Raw genomic sequence first — 16,557 nt, 5'->3', positions numbered from 1 at the left:
ATTGTCATATTTACAGAAGATCGGGACTCAACAACAATCACACGTAACACTTCCCGTAGAATCGTGACATGCCAATTATTGCGCCATCATTACCAAGGAAAGGTCAAGATGGAACCCAAATGGCTTATGCTTGACAAGCATATCACTGACATAATTCAAGATGGGATCGTTTTATAGACCGACCAGGTGCGGTACCTAGACACCAATGTGATAATTTCTTTTTCAATCTTGGAGCATTCATTACTCCACACCCAACGATCCTGAATCACTCCCATAAACTGGACCAGTTATTTATTGTCCTGTATAGCCAGCCACCTGTGAACAATTTTCAGTAAAATGTGTTACAAACCTTGGTAGAACACAGACTTTAGCCAGAAAGGTCAAGGTTAGGGTGGAACACAGTCCAATCATAATAATACCACTCCACTGTTCAGCTTTGTCGTTGTACATCATTTCCATCTTCGAGTCAACAAAACTCAAAGTTATTGGGGACATACCAAAAAGGGAGAAACTGTTTGAAGTAAAACACACAGATTTTTTTTGTATTAAAATACTTTAATCAATCAGACAAATCAAAACACTGATTTGTTTTCTATCTTATTTATTATCCATGCCGTTTTAAATTAATTATTTTCAAGCAAACCATAATTCACCTTTAACTAAAACAATTGCAATCGGATGTGACGTTATTTTCCAGAATAGACTATTTAAATATCTCGGGCTTATTAGCACGAATATACAGAATATTTCGCCCGTGTTTCTAATAATATTATAAGAGATTTTGTATGATAAATGACAATTACCTTGTAAACGTTCGATTCTGTAGAGTTTTGTCCAATCTTTGGTTAAATAAATCAACATTCCGGGAACAATCAGAATCCTAAATAAAAATGAAAAGAAAGGACGTACTACCAGCTCTGCACGGATTTCGAATGCTGAATCTCTGAGATTTTCTATGGGTTCTCCCGATTCCTCTAGTAAAAACTAAAGTCATGAGTTAAAGATATATAAATATATCTTTTTTTTGTAATTATTGAATATCAATCCATATGTCTTTGACCTGTGTCTCTACAGTATCGCTTAGTCGTGCCTACCATTTACGACGAAGCTGAATATGCTTCCAGGCTTTACTTCAAAACAAAAGTGAGGTCTGATTTCAAATAGACTGACCCATGCACGGTTCTCTCTAACTAAAAAAGTTACCTTTCCAGAATCCCCATCATCCAATATTGTTTTACCATTCTTATCTTTTAACACGTCGTTTTCCTTGTACTGAAATGCATAAAATTGATTATATTTTGTATATGCCAGTCTTTTTACCGTCATTTCCAAGAGCAGTAAATAACACGAACTTAATTAAAAGATGAACCACGATTCGGGTTCAATATTGGTGCTGGACGAGAAAATTGCTCGGAATTTTTCAGTCTGGCTTCCCCTTGGCAAAGAAACTCATCTAGTCGTTCGGATGGTATGCAAACCAGTGATCCTGTGTGCCCGAGGTAGTTGAAATTCTTCAGGCATAGTATTCCAGATTTTCAGACAAAACATGATAAAATGTTATCTTTCTTTGCATGGTGCAATAATCATTTGATTAAAATCAGTCAATCTTAACGTAAAATAATTTGTACATCACTTTCTATTGATTTCACACGTTGTTTTAGTTTTAATCGTCTAAATTGTTAAAGAAAACTAATTGTTTTTGTTAAATCTACAGGGAAAAAAATTAATTAGACGTCTGGGACATGATGACATTGTAGTTTACCAAATGATACATAGCCTATAGCTGAAATGCGTCGGCGAGAAAGAGAGAGAGAGAGAGAGAGAGAGAGAGAGAGAGAGAGAGAGAGAGAGATGGGTTAACGTATACTGAACACAAACTATGTCATTTCGGTACTAACACATGGTATAATTTTATTTCAATAATTCGCTTGTGGGTATGGGTCTCCAACAGTGGGGGGAAACCGGAGGACCCGGAGAAAACCCAAGAGATGGACAGGCGACCCTACTCCTTGCCACGTACAACCGGGGAATCGAAACCACGCCTGTTGACTCAATGACAGACCTTATGATACAGTGTATACACGTGCTACCCATTGGGACATCCACCCCCCCCCCCCTACGTCGGCGATGGATTAAGGTATAAACATCAATATGCCGCCCTGTGGAAAACCTATATACCAAAGCTCACACGTGACTATTCGGCAATGGCATGTCAAGGAATGGAGCTCCATCACAATTCTCTCTGTTCCGAAAAAAAGATGTGACGTGAACAGAATCGTGACATAATTGAACGTTTCAGCTAGATAGTATCATTGTCAGTTCAATAATCCGTCCTGTGGAAAACCTATAAAAATAATGAATGGCACGAATGTCCATACCGGAATTAAAACACTTTTTACTAAATACGTTGTGATGTTGTTAAATCGTATCATTTCATCACTCTGACCTCCATCAACAGGTTCCAACTCAAACTCATCTTGTAGAAAGGTTTTGGTTTTATTTGACACATGGACTCTTCTACAAGAGATGAGAAAGAAAACAATATATATAGCAGCTTAAAATCCCATTTTCGTCTTTGTTTGGATTTGAAAGTCATTTATACGGTCGAAAGTAACCGTTTTTAACTTACAAACCATAAGGTCAAGGTCAACAGACTATTGGTAGCCATGACTGTCAGCTCTCAACAACCAGGTAGCGCCGGACGCCTGACAACGAGATGTGCCTTTTGTATTCATAGCTATATTTTGAAAAGATTACTGATCAGCAGTTGAATAATTGGAGGACGGGTGGAGGTGTACATGTTCAACAGGCGGTAGACGCGAACTCTGAACGGCCATAGCCAAAGAAATTGGTTTATACACTCTAATGCGTGTACACAATAAAGCAAACCCAATACTAGCGTAGTTTACATAAGCATGATTCTGTGGCAAGTTAATATAACGGACTTGTTATTTACACTTGGTTGCAGTGTAATTCTTGTTACTAAGAGCCTAAAAACAATCTGTTTCACCCCAATATAATATTTTACCCTGGTACACCGGAACTCTCCATCTGGTTGGCCAACGTCACTTCCTTGCCTAGAACATCGAATTGCCACTGTTTTTGCCCCAGTACACCACCAAGAACCGCCCCTGTGTGAATCCCTACCCTCATGTTTACATCTTTCTTAGTTTGTTTTACTACATCCCTGCAAATAGAAAAAGAATAATGTGACCAACTGTCAGGGTTTCTTACTTGGAAGAGCCCCTGTGTGGATAAACACTTCTTATCAAGGTCATTCAAAGGCCTGCGTACACTAACGGTATTTTAGCAAATTATCGTGTAGCTGCCCGACATATTGTTCCCGACATAATAATATGTGTGCTTCCGGCCAATAAACTTCGGTGACGACAAATCAATCGGGATTGGGCACACTGCAACAAATACTCCCTTTGGGTGTGTATAGGCCTTTTGTTGCTCTACAACTGCAATATGCGGTTCTACGAATTTCGCAGATAGACGGGCGGAGGATGTGTGGTAGAGAAGAAAAATAATGAGGCATTCATTTTTTATCCCCGGGGGTATCGCCGTAAATATCGCTTATTAACAAACAGTATCATCTGTTCTGTGGGTGATAGAAAACACTACTTACTTGATGGCATCCACCATAGCTAGTCCCATATGTATAGATAAAACAGCGTGATCAGATCTAGGTTCCGGTGCTCCACATATACAATAATAACAATCACCTAATATCTTTATTCTTAACTGATGAAATTTCTGTGGTAAAAATAGAAACAGAAGCGTCACATTCTATAATCATACATACTCTTCCAAAAAAGTAGGGGATATTGAAATGCAAATACCTATGCAGGTTATGATATGATAAATAGTCATGGACATTTGTCATACTTTGAGAGTATGTTCACAGATGAAGAACTTATCGCCTTAACAGAACTACTGAGCTGCATGTGCGACACGCAATAGCGCCATACACGTGGGAGGGGTTCATTTCACATACAAGCTATTTCACATACAAAGGTTTGAGACAATGGTCATTCTGAATGGTTATTTTGTACCAGTTTGGTAGACTACTCTACCACGACTTTTCTTTTTTTTTTTACATTTAGAACGGTTCGGCGCAGTTCGATAACCAATGAGGTGAAATTCAAAACAACAAAAAAAAAACTTCATTTAATTTTGTGTTCGTATTTACCTGCGCTAATTTATCAAAATTAGCAAAAAGTTGGTTTAATATCTTAACAAGTTCAGCAGCTGTACAGCATGACGATATTGCAGTAAAACCAACAATATCAGCAAATAAAATACTGGAAGTAAAACAAAAAAGAAATAAAATGTCACCCTAGTATACTAAAAGATGCATTATGTAAGAGCTAAATCTTCCTATTGCAGGATTTTTTGCAGGGGGGGGGGTCTAGGTTGGATAATTGGTTAACTTATTGCGGTGGGCGTAGCGCTAAGCGTTGTAATTTGGTAAATTAGATTCAATTTGGTGCATTCTGACGTATTTCCTGAAGGTAAATTCCAAAATTACAGGTCTAAAAATCGCCAATAAAATCGCATAAAATGTCCTTAAAATGTTGATACCATATTATGGCTGTTCTTAACAATGTTTATTAGAAGTATCAATTTACTATTAGAGTAACCAGTCCATTTAAGTATAGGAAAGTTGGTCGGGGTTTTCCAGAGCACAAAATTTCACAGACGACAAGCCTGTACACTTGGTTTACTGTTTTTACTTTCAGCGCATAAAAATAAATAATATAGCTTGCAATTGTTGCACAGGCTTAATCATAAATGTAGAGGTTTACAGGGAATTTTCACACAAAATTAAACAGATTTATCTTTCAAAAATTATGTGGGACCTTCACTTTAACTGTGCAATGCAGAGAAAAGTCGGCGTGGCTTTTTTCTGATGAACTGCCCAACGATATTCTCGACATTTAGCTGGAGCTTTCTGTTAACGTTGATGAGCACCAGGGCACTCAGGCGTTCTTATCAACGCTGCCGATAAAATTAAAAAGCAAACACAACAATATTCAACGTCAACAGGCGAACAGCGTTAATAAAACTCTTTAAATTCCAATAAACTTATATTTTCATACAGTACGGTATTAAAAAATTTCCGTCGTCAATAGGCGATTTGCCGTGGGGTCAATTGGTCCCGATGGCAGCTTATGCTGTCGACGTTTTTGGCTAACTGCCAGAGCTGTGTGTGACTATTTGTTTTTTCCCACAATGGAATGAAAGTCATTACTCAACTCAATGTATACAAACTCGCAATTTTTGGGTCAGATTCGGGCTTTTAGATTTAAGTTTCTCGGACCCTTCAAATTTTCAAGCTCGAGAAGGGGGGGGGGGCGACCCCCTGGACCCCACCCCCACCCCCTCTGGATCCGCGCCTGCGCTAGAGAAGAGGACCTGCAGGTCCTTTTCTCTAGCTTCAAATGTTATAAATTATTATTCATGCACACGGCAAGCTCATGATCAACTCTACAGACCATGGGATTGTTTAGCTAAAACTTCAAACATTTATAACTTCGTTCACAATAAAGTAATTTGTCTGAAATTTACACTGTATTCTTTTTTCGTTATTTTTTTTTAAAACTATTATAGAATGAACGACCATTATCTAAATCTTAAGTAAATTATTAAAGAGGCACTATGGGAAATTAGATAAAGAGCTGACAGTTTTCGCTATAATAGTTAAAAACTAGATAATGAAAGCAGACTATGCGGAGAATTTCAGTCAAATCGCTTCACTCTGAACCTAGATATCAGCTGTTCAATCTTAGGCTAATCTCGGAAGTCATTACTAATGTTGGTACGATAATAAACAAATTAGGTCTCGATTATCCATTTTAAGTTAAATCATCCATCACAATACGTATACAAATCCACTAAATAGCGCAGGCTAACGATGGCATCGGGAGCTGAGTATGATCTTGATGAGTTAATTAATGTCTGATTAATAATTTAGATAGCACGCAGGTATAAAGAAAAACCTGCAATAGGCCGAATTAGCTCTTGCATAATGCATGTTTAAGTAAATGAAACTGGTTAATTTTTTTGTGGAACAAATGAAACGTTTTAGCCCCCTTTCAATATCCTATGCTGCTACGTTTGCACATCTTATTAAATATCTGATCTGGAAAATGTCATTACGCCTAATTATAAAATGCTCCGACTTGGCTAATGAAGACGGACATACACCATACAGTGCGCAAAGAGGGAAATTTTGCCAGGACAGCGGCACTACGACCCAGTTTTATATCGAATTCTAACAACCAGGGGTTATTTTACCTGCACGCCAATGTTTACATGGGACCTCGGTTTTTCGTCCCATCCGAACGACTATATTGTCCCTGGCCAGGTCCTCCGTCCTGCACCATTGACAAGGGGGAACTATGCCTGAAAATAACGATGAACTTTCTCGGCTATCACCAGGATTGAACAATGAACCTCTAAGTGAGTGAACGTCTTACTCACTGAGCCAACGCCTATAATTATATCCTCAAATTCCTTACGTAATGGTATTTAAACACATTTGACTAATTTTAGATATAAAAAAACAACAATTGTACAGTATATTTAGTTATACACTAGTAACCTGTCCTTGACCCTGGTCAAATAATCTATAATTGTATACCATTATAGGTATAACCATCTTAATTTGCACGTAGGTTTATTCGTGTAGTAATTAATTGGGGATACTAAAAATCGATTTGATGTTCCATGCAGGCGGCTCTTATTAAGATATAATTATAAAAAATAACTGCTTCGTCATATACATCAAACAAAATTATATATCGGTCGCTCTAAATGACAAGGTTGTTTTTATTGGATTATTTTAATCTTCTTTATAGAGTTATCCTAGAGTTTCCTCTGCCAGAATCACATATATCAATCCAATGTAGAACTGAATCTTCAAATGTAGAATTGAATCTTCACATGTAGATGAGACTTTTACCATGTATGTAGAATTACACCTTTTAACGTACGATTATATCCTTATGTATAAAATCACATCTTAAAATTTAGAAATGTTTAATTTTCAAACTAAAAAAGATTCAAGTTTCAAACGAAGAAATTATATCGTTTGTTGTTGTCCGAACCTGATTGAAGGGATGTTTACCAACCGAATATATACTGCTCTTATATCCCCCACCCCCATCCATCGCCCATATGCAACTATATAATTACCTGACATTTTCATATCTTCCCATATAAATTTTTCTAAACTGTGTATCTTCCATAGCACCCCAGTCTCTGATCATTTCATCCGCCACGTGTTTTGGCAAAACAGACAATAGTAATCTTTCCTAGATAAAACAAAAAATGACATTTATTTATTTTATTGATGACAATATCACCGATTTAGGCTAAAGGTTGTTTCGTTTATGTATTTTCGAATTTTACACTACTTTCAACACTGAATGTCAAACGAAACGAAATCGACATCTGATTGACAGCTAATACTTAAAAATAAAACACAACAAACAATCTTTCCTGGAAATAATAGGATGACAGGAGCGACATCATCCCTCAACACTAAAAATGGTTCGTAAATAATATAATTATTTAGGTGATTGTGAAATATGGTATCAATTAATTTTATAATTAGATAAAGGTGTTGCTTAGACTTATACAAATACATAATTATTTATAGTATTTAATCTAAGCTTGAAAATCATAATTATATAATATGTACTAATTATGTAGCGAGTCTAGTGTAATTTTATAAATAACATAATGGCCTGTCTGACAATCTTGTATGTCAATGCTCACGCGTGACTATTCGGCAATGGAATGTCAAGGAATCGAGTCCCATCACAGTTCTCCCTGTCCCGAAAACAGATGTGGCGTGATCAGAATCGTGACGTATTAATAATACGTTTCAGCTACAGTGATTTATCATTTTCAGTTGGCGCATACCCGCGGTATTTTCGTGAAAAAATAAAAACTTGTCAGGCGATTTATATCTTTCTACTGTCCTCAATGAAAAACAACTATATTATTTTCAATGTAGTAGACCAAAGATGACGCCCGCGGCTAATTGGGTTTCTTATGCTTTCCAATATGGCGAATAATGCATGCGCACAGCGTTATAAATAAGCCTTTTACTTGTTCCAATGTTGTAAAGAATGCTGATGACGTTGCTTAGAAGGTGCATACCAAAAAGAAAACAATTTACGAGAAAAAAAAATATAGAAACTTTATCATGGGGATTTTGGGGCTCTAGAAACTTGTTTAGCTTATGCCTAAATCCGGCATGTGATATTATGTAATCATGTGGTACTAATTTAGTGCATGGCTAATGAAGATGTACATACGCAGTGCACTGTGCTATGAGGGACAATTTGACAATTCACTCCCATCCGAACATCTAAACACTCTTCATTGCTTGGTCGTCCAAAGTTCTTTCAGATTGTTTGGGTCACCTTACGCTCCTAGTTACTAATCTTCTAAATATAATACACAAAGGATACACCACTGTAATCCAGTGGAGCACCACTGTAATCCAGTGGAACATGCATGTATTACAAATAAGATATTGGTTAAACATGCATTATACAAGAGCTAAATCTGTCTGTTGCAGGTCTTTCTTCAGCCCTGAAATGTTATCTAAATTATTAAACCTCGATGCCATCGTTAGGCTACCATATTTAGTGGATTTGAATACATTTTGTGATGGATAATTTAGCGTAAAAATGGATAATCGAGACTTTGTTTCTTATCCTACCAACGTTAGTAATGACGATCGAAGCTACCCTAAAATTGAATCATTAATATCGCGGTTCAGATTGAAGCGATTTGACTGAAATTTTCAGCATATACTGTTTTCATTATCTATTTTTAACTATTATTTTAACTATGCCCCTTTAATCTATCCGGATAAGATAAGATAAGATAAGATGAGATAAGATAAATCAGAGATTTTATAAAAGTAAAATAATTCCAATGGGTGACAGAACTGACAGCCTACAACGAGTCTGGGCTAATAATGCAATATTTATTTCGATTTGCATGGGAGGTTGTATAAAGTTGGAAATTTCTTATTTTAAAACAATCAAAAATTTCCGACGAGCAGAATTATTTTGGTGTGGCCTTAAAGACATCATCACTACACATAATATAAATACACAATATGTGATACGGATACCAAGATGTATAATAATATAATCAATAGAACACCATGTTCTCACAGATATTATATATATATAATTGCGAAATAGGTTATTGATTTTGAGATAAATAGATGTCTTGTTTTTACGGAATTCTAACCGTTTGGTACTCAGTCTCCAAACATCATCAAAGTACTGATACATTGTAGTTCAATTTCCTTAAAGGGACAATAACACTCTTGCTGGCTTGACAGCTCCAGAAGATAAAAAATAGCTTTATTCTAAGTACTAAATGTGTAAGTGTCCTAATGTTGTGTAAATTATCCATTAAATCCTATTTTACTTGTCCAGAGGGTTCAAAAATATTTTTAAATCCAAGTCACATTTGAAAAGCTTTACGTCAGGCTTTTCAAATCATTTAGTTGAATTTTTCTAATTTTTTAAATTAGGTGTGTTAAGATGAAATTTGTATCATCAATTAATTGGAATATTGTAAAATAGTGCAATTTGTTGACCAGAATAAAGATTGGGACATAAAATTATTATTTAGTTACAACTAGAGTGGTATTGAGCCTTTAAAGCTGTTAATTGCCATTTAAGTTATTTTGAATCCATTGTAAACTACAATATTTTAAACGTTCGATCCGTTAAGGCAATATCAGTCCTCACATCTTTCAATGTCGTTCAGTATTTATATACAAAGATTCCGTTTCCAGGTGATAAAGGGACAGCTTAATCCAAACTGGACGATTAACTACCTTGACGACGTCGTTTTTAAACCAAACCCTTGTGTCATTTCCACTGTGTTATAACTTACGCCAGATAAACCTTATTTTAATTCAGTCGAAGATATTATAAACCTGTAACGGTAAATCCCTTTGATCTTTGGGGTATATTCTACGCCCGGAATAACTTAAGATCTGAAAGTCGGGGGGGGGGGGGGGGGGCTTTGGATATATACAGGGGAATTTGGGGTTATTCTTCTGAAAGTTTTTTTTTAAACCTGTAACAGGTTATTCTTCCAGGGTAGGGTTTTTTCCATAAGAAAACATGATCTAAGGTTTTGTTTTTCTTATGGGAATTCTGGGATATTCTCATCTTGCGTACATGTAAACATAGTCGGTTTATAAGCAAGATAAAGTCCTCGACTTGGGTTATGCTGGGGAAAGAAAGACTGAAGAAATAAACTCGAGAAAAAGAAAAAACGATTTTCTGAGACTATAGATCAGTCTCGTGCTTTATCCTACACATAACATTTATTTCCAACTTTTTAATAAGTTTAACAAAATATCTTTCACGTCATTTAAGTGGCTATTTATTTATTAGTGTTGTCTCAGTCTAAACATTCTTCCTCCATTTTCTTAACGTATGGGGGTGAGGGGATGGATGGTCGAATGGTTAACACGTGCGCGTTGTATCATATGGTCTGTCATTGTGTCAACTGGCGTGGTTTGATCTAAATGATCAATAACACGTATATCGATCAACTAAATGTACACATGTATGTAGTTATTTCTTGCGAAAGCCAGCTTAATAATATGTATTGGCGTCATTGATGTTCACATTAACGGCGTCGATAACAATTGCTCCAACCCATTGTATTGTTATAATTGGAGGACTATTATTGCAGGTTCATTGTTGAACACAGGCGTGTTTATAAATTTTAGCAAGGGAGGGTCTGGGATCGAGACAATGTCAAATTTGACGTGAGGTCTGGTGGATTACCAGAGAATTTTTTTATAAAATCAGAAGCTCAGACAATATTTTCGTTTATTTAGGTGCATACATATGTATAGAACTAAAGTGGAACGAGGCCAAAACGGAGACAATTCTTCGCACTTTGTTTGTCCGACGTTAAATCAATGAATGTAGGAGAGACAAAATATTCTCTGCTCGAGCAAGGGCGGAGGAGGCGAGGTGGTCGGCACGCGCCTGTTGACTTATTTTTTGAATTGGAGGGCTATTATTGTACGTGTATTATTTGCTTCCTTGAATTATTCGAATTTAAATAAAACGGGAATATGACGACAGCGATCGTCCTGGGCGTGCCATATTTATGATAAACTCTAAATTACATGTGTGATTTATAATCAACCGCTCTTTTAATAATCTATGCTACTTTATCTCGCCCGATTTCATTTCAAACATCCAGTAATTAACTGTTTTAGCTTATTTTGATTAAGGAATCAATGAGTCGTTAACAAATACACATCCGAGCCGTCTAGTTGTAGAGCAAACAGCACTCTTAATAAACATCTTGTCACTGTGACGCCACCGGCGTTTGTGAAAATTTAGGATGTTTTGTTGGCAAACTCGTTTCCAGGGCAGGTCTATATTATTTCCGAATTTGAGTGAAGATATATCAATCAATTTTAAATGGATTTAAATGAAATTGGTGTAACGTGTATATAATAAACACTGGTTTTAAGTACATACCACTTTTATATAAGACCAGAAACAAAATCAAATACTGTCCGCTCCACCGGGGTCGGGGTCGATAACTTTAATCAAAGAATGGAATATGAATGCTTGTGATATAAACCTTATTTCGCATTACAGAACATTCTAGTTGAAACACATACTGGTGACTGAGAACCATTGTCATTACATGAATGTCTCTTTTTACTTTTTTGGGAGTGTTAACTACTCATTGGGAAAACACTTAATGGATAATACGCAGGCCTGGAAATAACGGTTTTATATGTACCTGACAAAATGTCAGACACTAATGAAATAGTACCCGACATGTTCAACTTAGTGCAGGACATGTATTAATCTGTGCCTGACATCGTCTGTGACAGGTGCATTATTTCCAGGTTTGATAATACGAAACGTATTACCTATTTATGAACATTTTTGTGGCACAACTTAATGTTTTGTTACACGGAACATTCATGTTATACGGACAACTTTTATTGCTTATCTGGTAACATTCCAAACGTGTTAAGAAACCTCGTCGATGATTACGAGCAATTTTTATTGTGAACATATTAAAACTTATTGCGCATTGGGGAACATACCGATTGTATATATCAACGTATTGGTTATTGAAAATAAAACCAACCGTATTGCTTACTGAGAACTGTATCAACCGTATTGCTTACTGAGAACTGTATCCACCTTATCAATTATTGAGAACTGTATAAACCTAATTGCGGAAGCCCAGGTTGTTATCATTATCAACCTTATTGAGAACATTATACACCCTTTTGCTTATTGAGAATATTATACTATTCAAAAAAAGTAGGGGATATTTGATTTTGGGGGCATAATACTAAAATATGCAAATGACTACGAAAAAAGTCACTATAGAACCTAACAGAAGAAACATTTCCAGTTACATGTGACGCCCAAACGCACCAATAGCTACCGCATGGAATGCAGGTGATGCTTGGGATCATCATGGGGGTCCAACCCAAGATTTGCACGACTCTGACTTTGAATGTTACAGTCATTGTGGCATTGAATTCCAGGGTGGAAACATCAGTTTAATTGTTTTAGTGACCAGAAAACAAATTTTGATATGCGTCGGCTTACCCAAAATGAAAGGTTACGTGCCCTTGGCATGCTACAGATCGGCACAACACAGGCGGTTGTGGCGCGGACGATGAATGTTTCTCAGTCTGTCATAAGCAGGCTATGGTCCAGATACCGTGATACACAATCTGTACAGGACAGACCACGCTCAGGTCGACCAAGGGCGACAACTCAAGCCCAGGATCGATTTATCCGTACCTTGGCCTTGAGAAATCGTGTCATCACAGCAAATCAGATCAGCGCTCGTCTTCAAACAGACACTGGTGTGAGAGTGAGTGGCCAGACGATTCGGAATCGACTGCATAGGGGTCACCTTCGCGCCCGACGTCCTCGCGTGATCCCTTGTTTGAGAGATCATCACATTCAGGCAAGACGTCGTTGGTGTAGGGATCGTCAACACTGGGATAATCGACGCTGGAGCAATGTGATGTTTTCAGATGAGTCAAGGTTCACTGTTGATTTTTTGGACAGACGTAGGAGGGTGTGGCGTCGTCGAAACGAGCGCTTCCAAGACGTTAACGTCATCAGACATGATCGATTTGGGGGTGGTTCTGTTATGGTGTGGAGAGGCATCACTGTTGCTGGAAGAACGGCTTTACATGTTGTTGCAGGGCGTGTTACAGGCCAGTACTACCGGGACAACATCTTGGCAGTCCATGTTGTGCCGTTCGCACGACGTCATGGCCGCCGTTTCATCTTCCAGGATGACAACGCAAGATGTCACAGGGCCAGGATCGTTACAGGTTACCTCCAACAACAGAACATCACCACATTACCTTGGCCAGCACCGAGTCCCGACCTCTCCCCCATCGAGCATGTCTGGGACATGCTTGGACAGAGGTTACGTCAACGTCAACAACGTCCTGCCAATGTCCAAGAACTTGCTGCTGCGTTGCAACAGGAATGGGACAATCTGGACCAAAATGACCTTAGACGTCTCATTAGGAGTATGCCACGTCGGATCAATGCTTGTTTGGCAAACAGAGGAGGATTTACCCGTTACTGACTTGGTTGTGATGCTGTGGTAACTTTGCTGTTTGACCCCGGGTATCATTTTACCCTTATAATGGTCAGTCTGTGCCTTACTTAGTCTAACGATCATTTGGAATAAATCGATGAATGTGAACTTCATTTCATTTTGTCATTTGTTTCTTCGTCAGTTTCATTAGGTGACTTTAATAACACTTAAAAATCAAATATCCCCTACTTTTTTTTGAATAGTATATAAACCCTGTTGCTTATTGAGAACATTATAAACCCTATTGATTGCTTATTCATAACATTATACACACTATTGCTCGGGGCCCTTTGACAAAACATATGAAATACCAAATACATGCACTACGTTTTAGTTTCTAGTTTTACTGATGTAATAATATCATATGTACATAATTTTGTCAGGAAATTTTAAGCAAGCAACAAATGGAAAACACCGTGACCATCAGATTCTAAAATATCAAAATGAAAATGATGGGATACCAGGCAGCCTAGCTAGAGCGATCGACAACCACTGGCGGCAGAACGCGACTCTGGCGCACCCACCATCATTGTAGGGTTCTACAGGCCCGGATTAGGTCCGGATTACCTGCCGGGGCCCAGATACCCTGACGGTGACGAGAACATCAAACGGAACAATGACGGGTCGGGGCCTCACGGCGCGAAGGCCCGGACAGGTGACTTATAGTTTTTAATTCACCAATCTTTCCAAAAAGAGTGGATTGACAGAATCCGATTCTAATCCTACCCACGCCACTAGGTAGCTACATGTAGGCTACTCATATTCAGAATAGTCACCAGGTTTCTTCTACTTTACGATCAAGTAACAGTGTATTCTTTATTAATTTATTCAAAAAAACATTACTCGGCATACCTCTAGGCCTCTAGGCTCCGGGCCCCTGTACAATTGTCCCGGCTGTCCCCCAACATCCTCGCACGAGCTCTGCTATAATTGCTTATTGAGAACATTATAAACCTTATTGCTTATTGATAATAACATTATAAACCTTATTGCTTATTGATAACATTATAAACACCATACAGCTATATTTATTTATTTATGTCATTTAAACAATATTATAAACCTTACTGCTTACTGAGAACAATATAACTTTATTGTATCACTTAACTGTTATTGCTTATTGGGAACATTTCGAGTATACAATATAAATCGTATTGAAAGATATCATTATTTGGGAACAATCCAATTATATATATCTTATTGCTTATTGAAAACATTCCAATCACGCTTACAAATATATGGAGAAAAATTCTTAAAGTGAATGTACTCCACAATTTTATTTTGTTGTGGGATGATTTTCATGTCTCGTGAAACTTGTAGACAATTGTAGATAATTCCAATTGTGCTAAGCGAACAAAACGTAATGCGGATTGGCGAATATCCTTTTTGAGCTATATAAATTAGAAACCAATTAAAATACCTGTTCTAAATGACCTTGTTCTATGGTGACCTCGACGGAAAGTGATGACCTTGTCTCCAGGAATGATATTCTGTGTTGTCTATCGAAATATAGATATGAGATAGAACCCAGCAGACCAGATCCAAGACACAGTAAAACATTAGCACCAATCTATAATATAAAAGTAAAAGATTTAATTTTTCAGTACAAACATCTACTTTAAGTGTCTTTAAAGGGTTATGGCTCTATTCTTTGGAACATTAAAATAGACGAAAGTGATGTGTATTCAATTTTGAAATTGTGCATTGTAATTTCTAATCAATTATGTTTTGGGAAATATGTGAACAATCCAAATCGACCGGCATTTGTTTACTTTTGTTTAATTGTTATTTTGTCGTTTGTGAATCAGCCATTATTAATTACTTCCGCAATCCGCATTGTGTTGTAGGATACAAATTACTAATGCCATCCGAAACCACCGAGTCTTAAATATATCTTCAGGGTAAGATAACAACATCAATATTGATTAATATGAACCAATATTATATTCTAATTTGTGTATTTCATTTTGAATATTATGGTAAATGTTGAGTTAGGGACTTAGCTACTTTAAGTTAGAATTAGATTCTGTAAGAATAATAAAGGTATTTTATAATCTTTTGATTTTTACACCTGTGCACTTAACCTGAAATGTAAAAGTTAAATGTGTTTGCGGAGGACATTTTGTAAAAATAATTCCACCAAAATACTGTTTAGGCACAATGGGACATTACTTCCGAATTTTTGGTAATTGTGACTTAGATATGACATAATCAAAATTGTCATAATAGAAGTTTCCCCTTACTTTTTTTTTTCTTAAAAAAAAAGAGACAATTTTCGATTGGGGTCTGGGAATATACCTTGTGTCCATATTGTTCGTATCATTCCATGTCATATTATAAATATTGATAATCAGATTCTAGGACTTGAGGTTTATTTCTTCTGATTGGTAATTTAGCATAAACCAGCTATTTAAGACAATTAAATGTAATTAGGTTACTTAATGTAATAAAATTTATCTTCCTTCGTAAAATGGTTTATTATTAAATAGTAAATATTTCTGGTTTCTCTGGTCAATACTTTAAGAAGATGATATCGTTTGTTAGCCTTGGCGTTACTTGTTCGCCCACAGCTTAATTTTGAAAACATTCTATGATTCAGCATCAAAATATATATTGCTTTAAAAATGGAAGAATTCTTCGATTCTACACCAAAAGTAAAAAAAATGGTCATTCAAAAAGGATTAACGGGAAATACATTCATGGATGACTGAATGGAGGAAATAATTGTGGCCTGAGACCAGATCTTTCAAATTCGTGTGAAGTTAAATTGAACGGGGGGCGTCTAGAACGTGGTAAAGTTGCTGCTAGTGGCTGTCATCGTTATATCAGAATATAGTAATATGTGTGTGTGTGTGTGTTGGGGGGCGGGGGTAACGC

The 16,557-nt window shown here is 36.8% G+C and overlaps 1 protein-coding gene across 1 annotated transcript in view; it reads right to left on the bottom strand.

The window, feature by feature from the left end:
- The window catches only part of LOC126811878 (adenylate cyclase type 3), a 48,234-nt gene that overhangs the window by 11,150 nt on the left and 20,527 nt on the right, over positions 1–16,557 (bottom strand). Inside the window, exons 3-11 of the mRNA XM_050537911.2 lie at positions 15,101–15,250; positions 7,204–7,322; positions 4,196–4,307; positions 3,632–3,759; positions 3,029–3,187; positions 2,379–2,517; positions 1,204–1,272; positions 804–880; positions 350–511 (exon numbers count right to left, since the gene is read on the bottom strand). Coding sequence (XP_050393868.1) covers positions 350–511; positions 804–880; positions 1,204–1,272; positions 2,379–2,517; positions 3,029–3,187; positions 3,632–3,759; positions 4,196–4,307; positions 7,204–7,322; positions 15,101–15,250 — 1,115 coding nt within the window. The remainder of the gene's footprint in view (positions 1–349; positions 512–803; positions 881–1,203; positions 1,273–2,378; positions 2,518–3,028; positions 3,188–3,631; positions 3,760–4,195; positions 4,308–7,203; positions 7,323–15,100; positions 15,251–16,557) is intronic.

This window comes from Patella vulgata, chromosome 1 (assembly GCF_932274485.2).
Source record: "Patella vulgata chromosome 1, xgPatVulg1.2, whole genome shotgun sequence".
In the NCBI taxonomy this organism is placed as follows: domain Eukaryota; kingdom Metazoa; phylum Mollusca; class Gastropoda; family Patellidae; genus Patella; species Patella vulgata.
The sequence above is the reverse complement of the archived record's forward strand: the minus strand, read 5'-3'. Positions and strand labels throughout refer to the sequence as shown.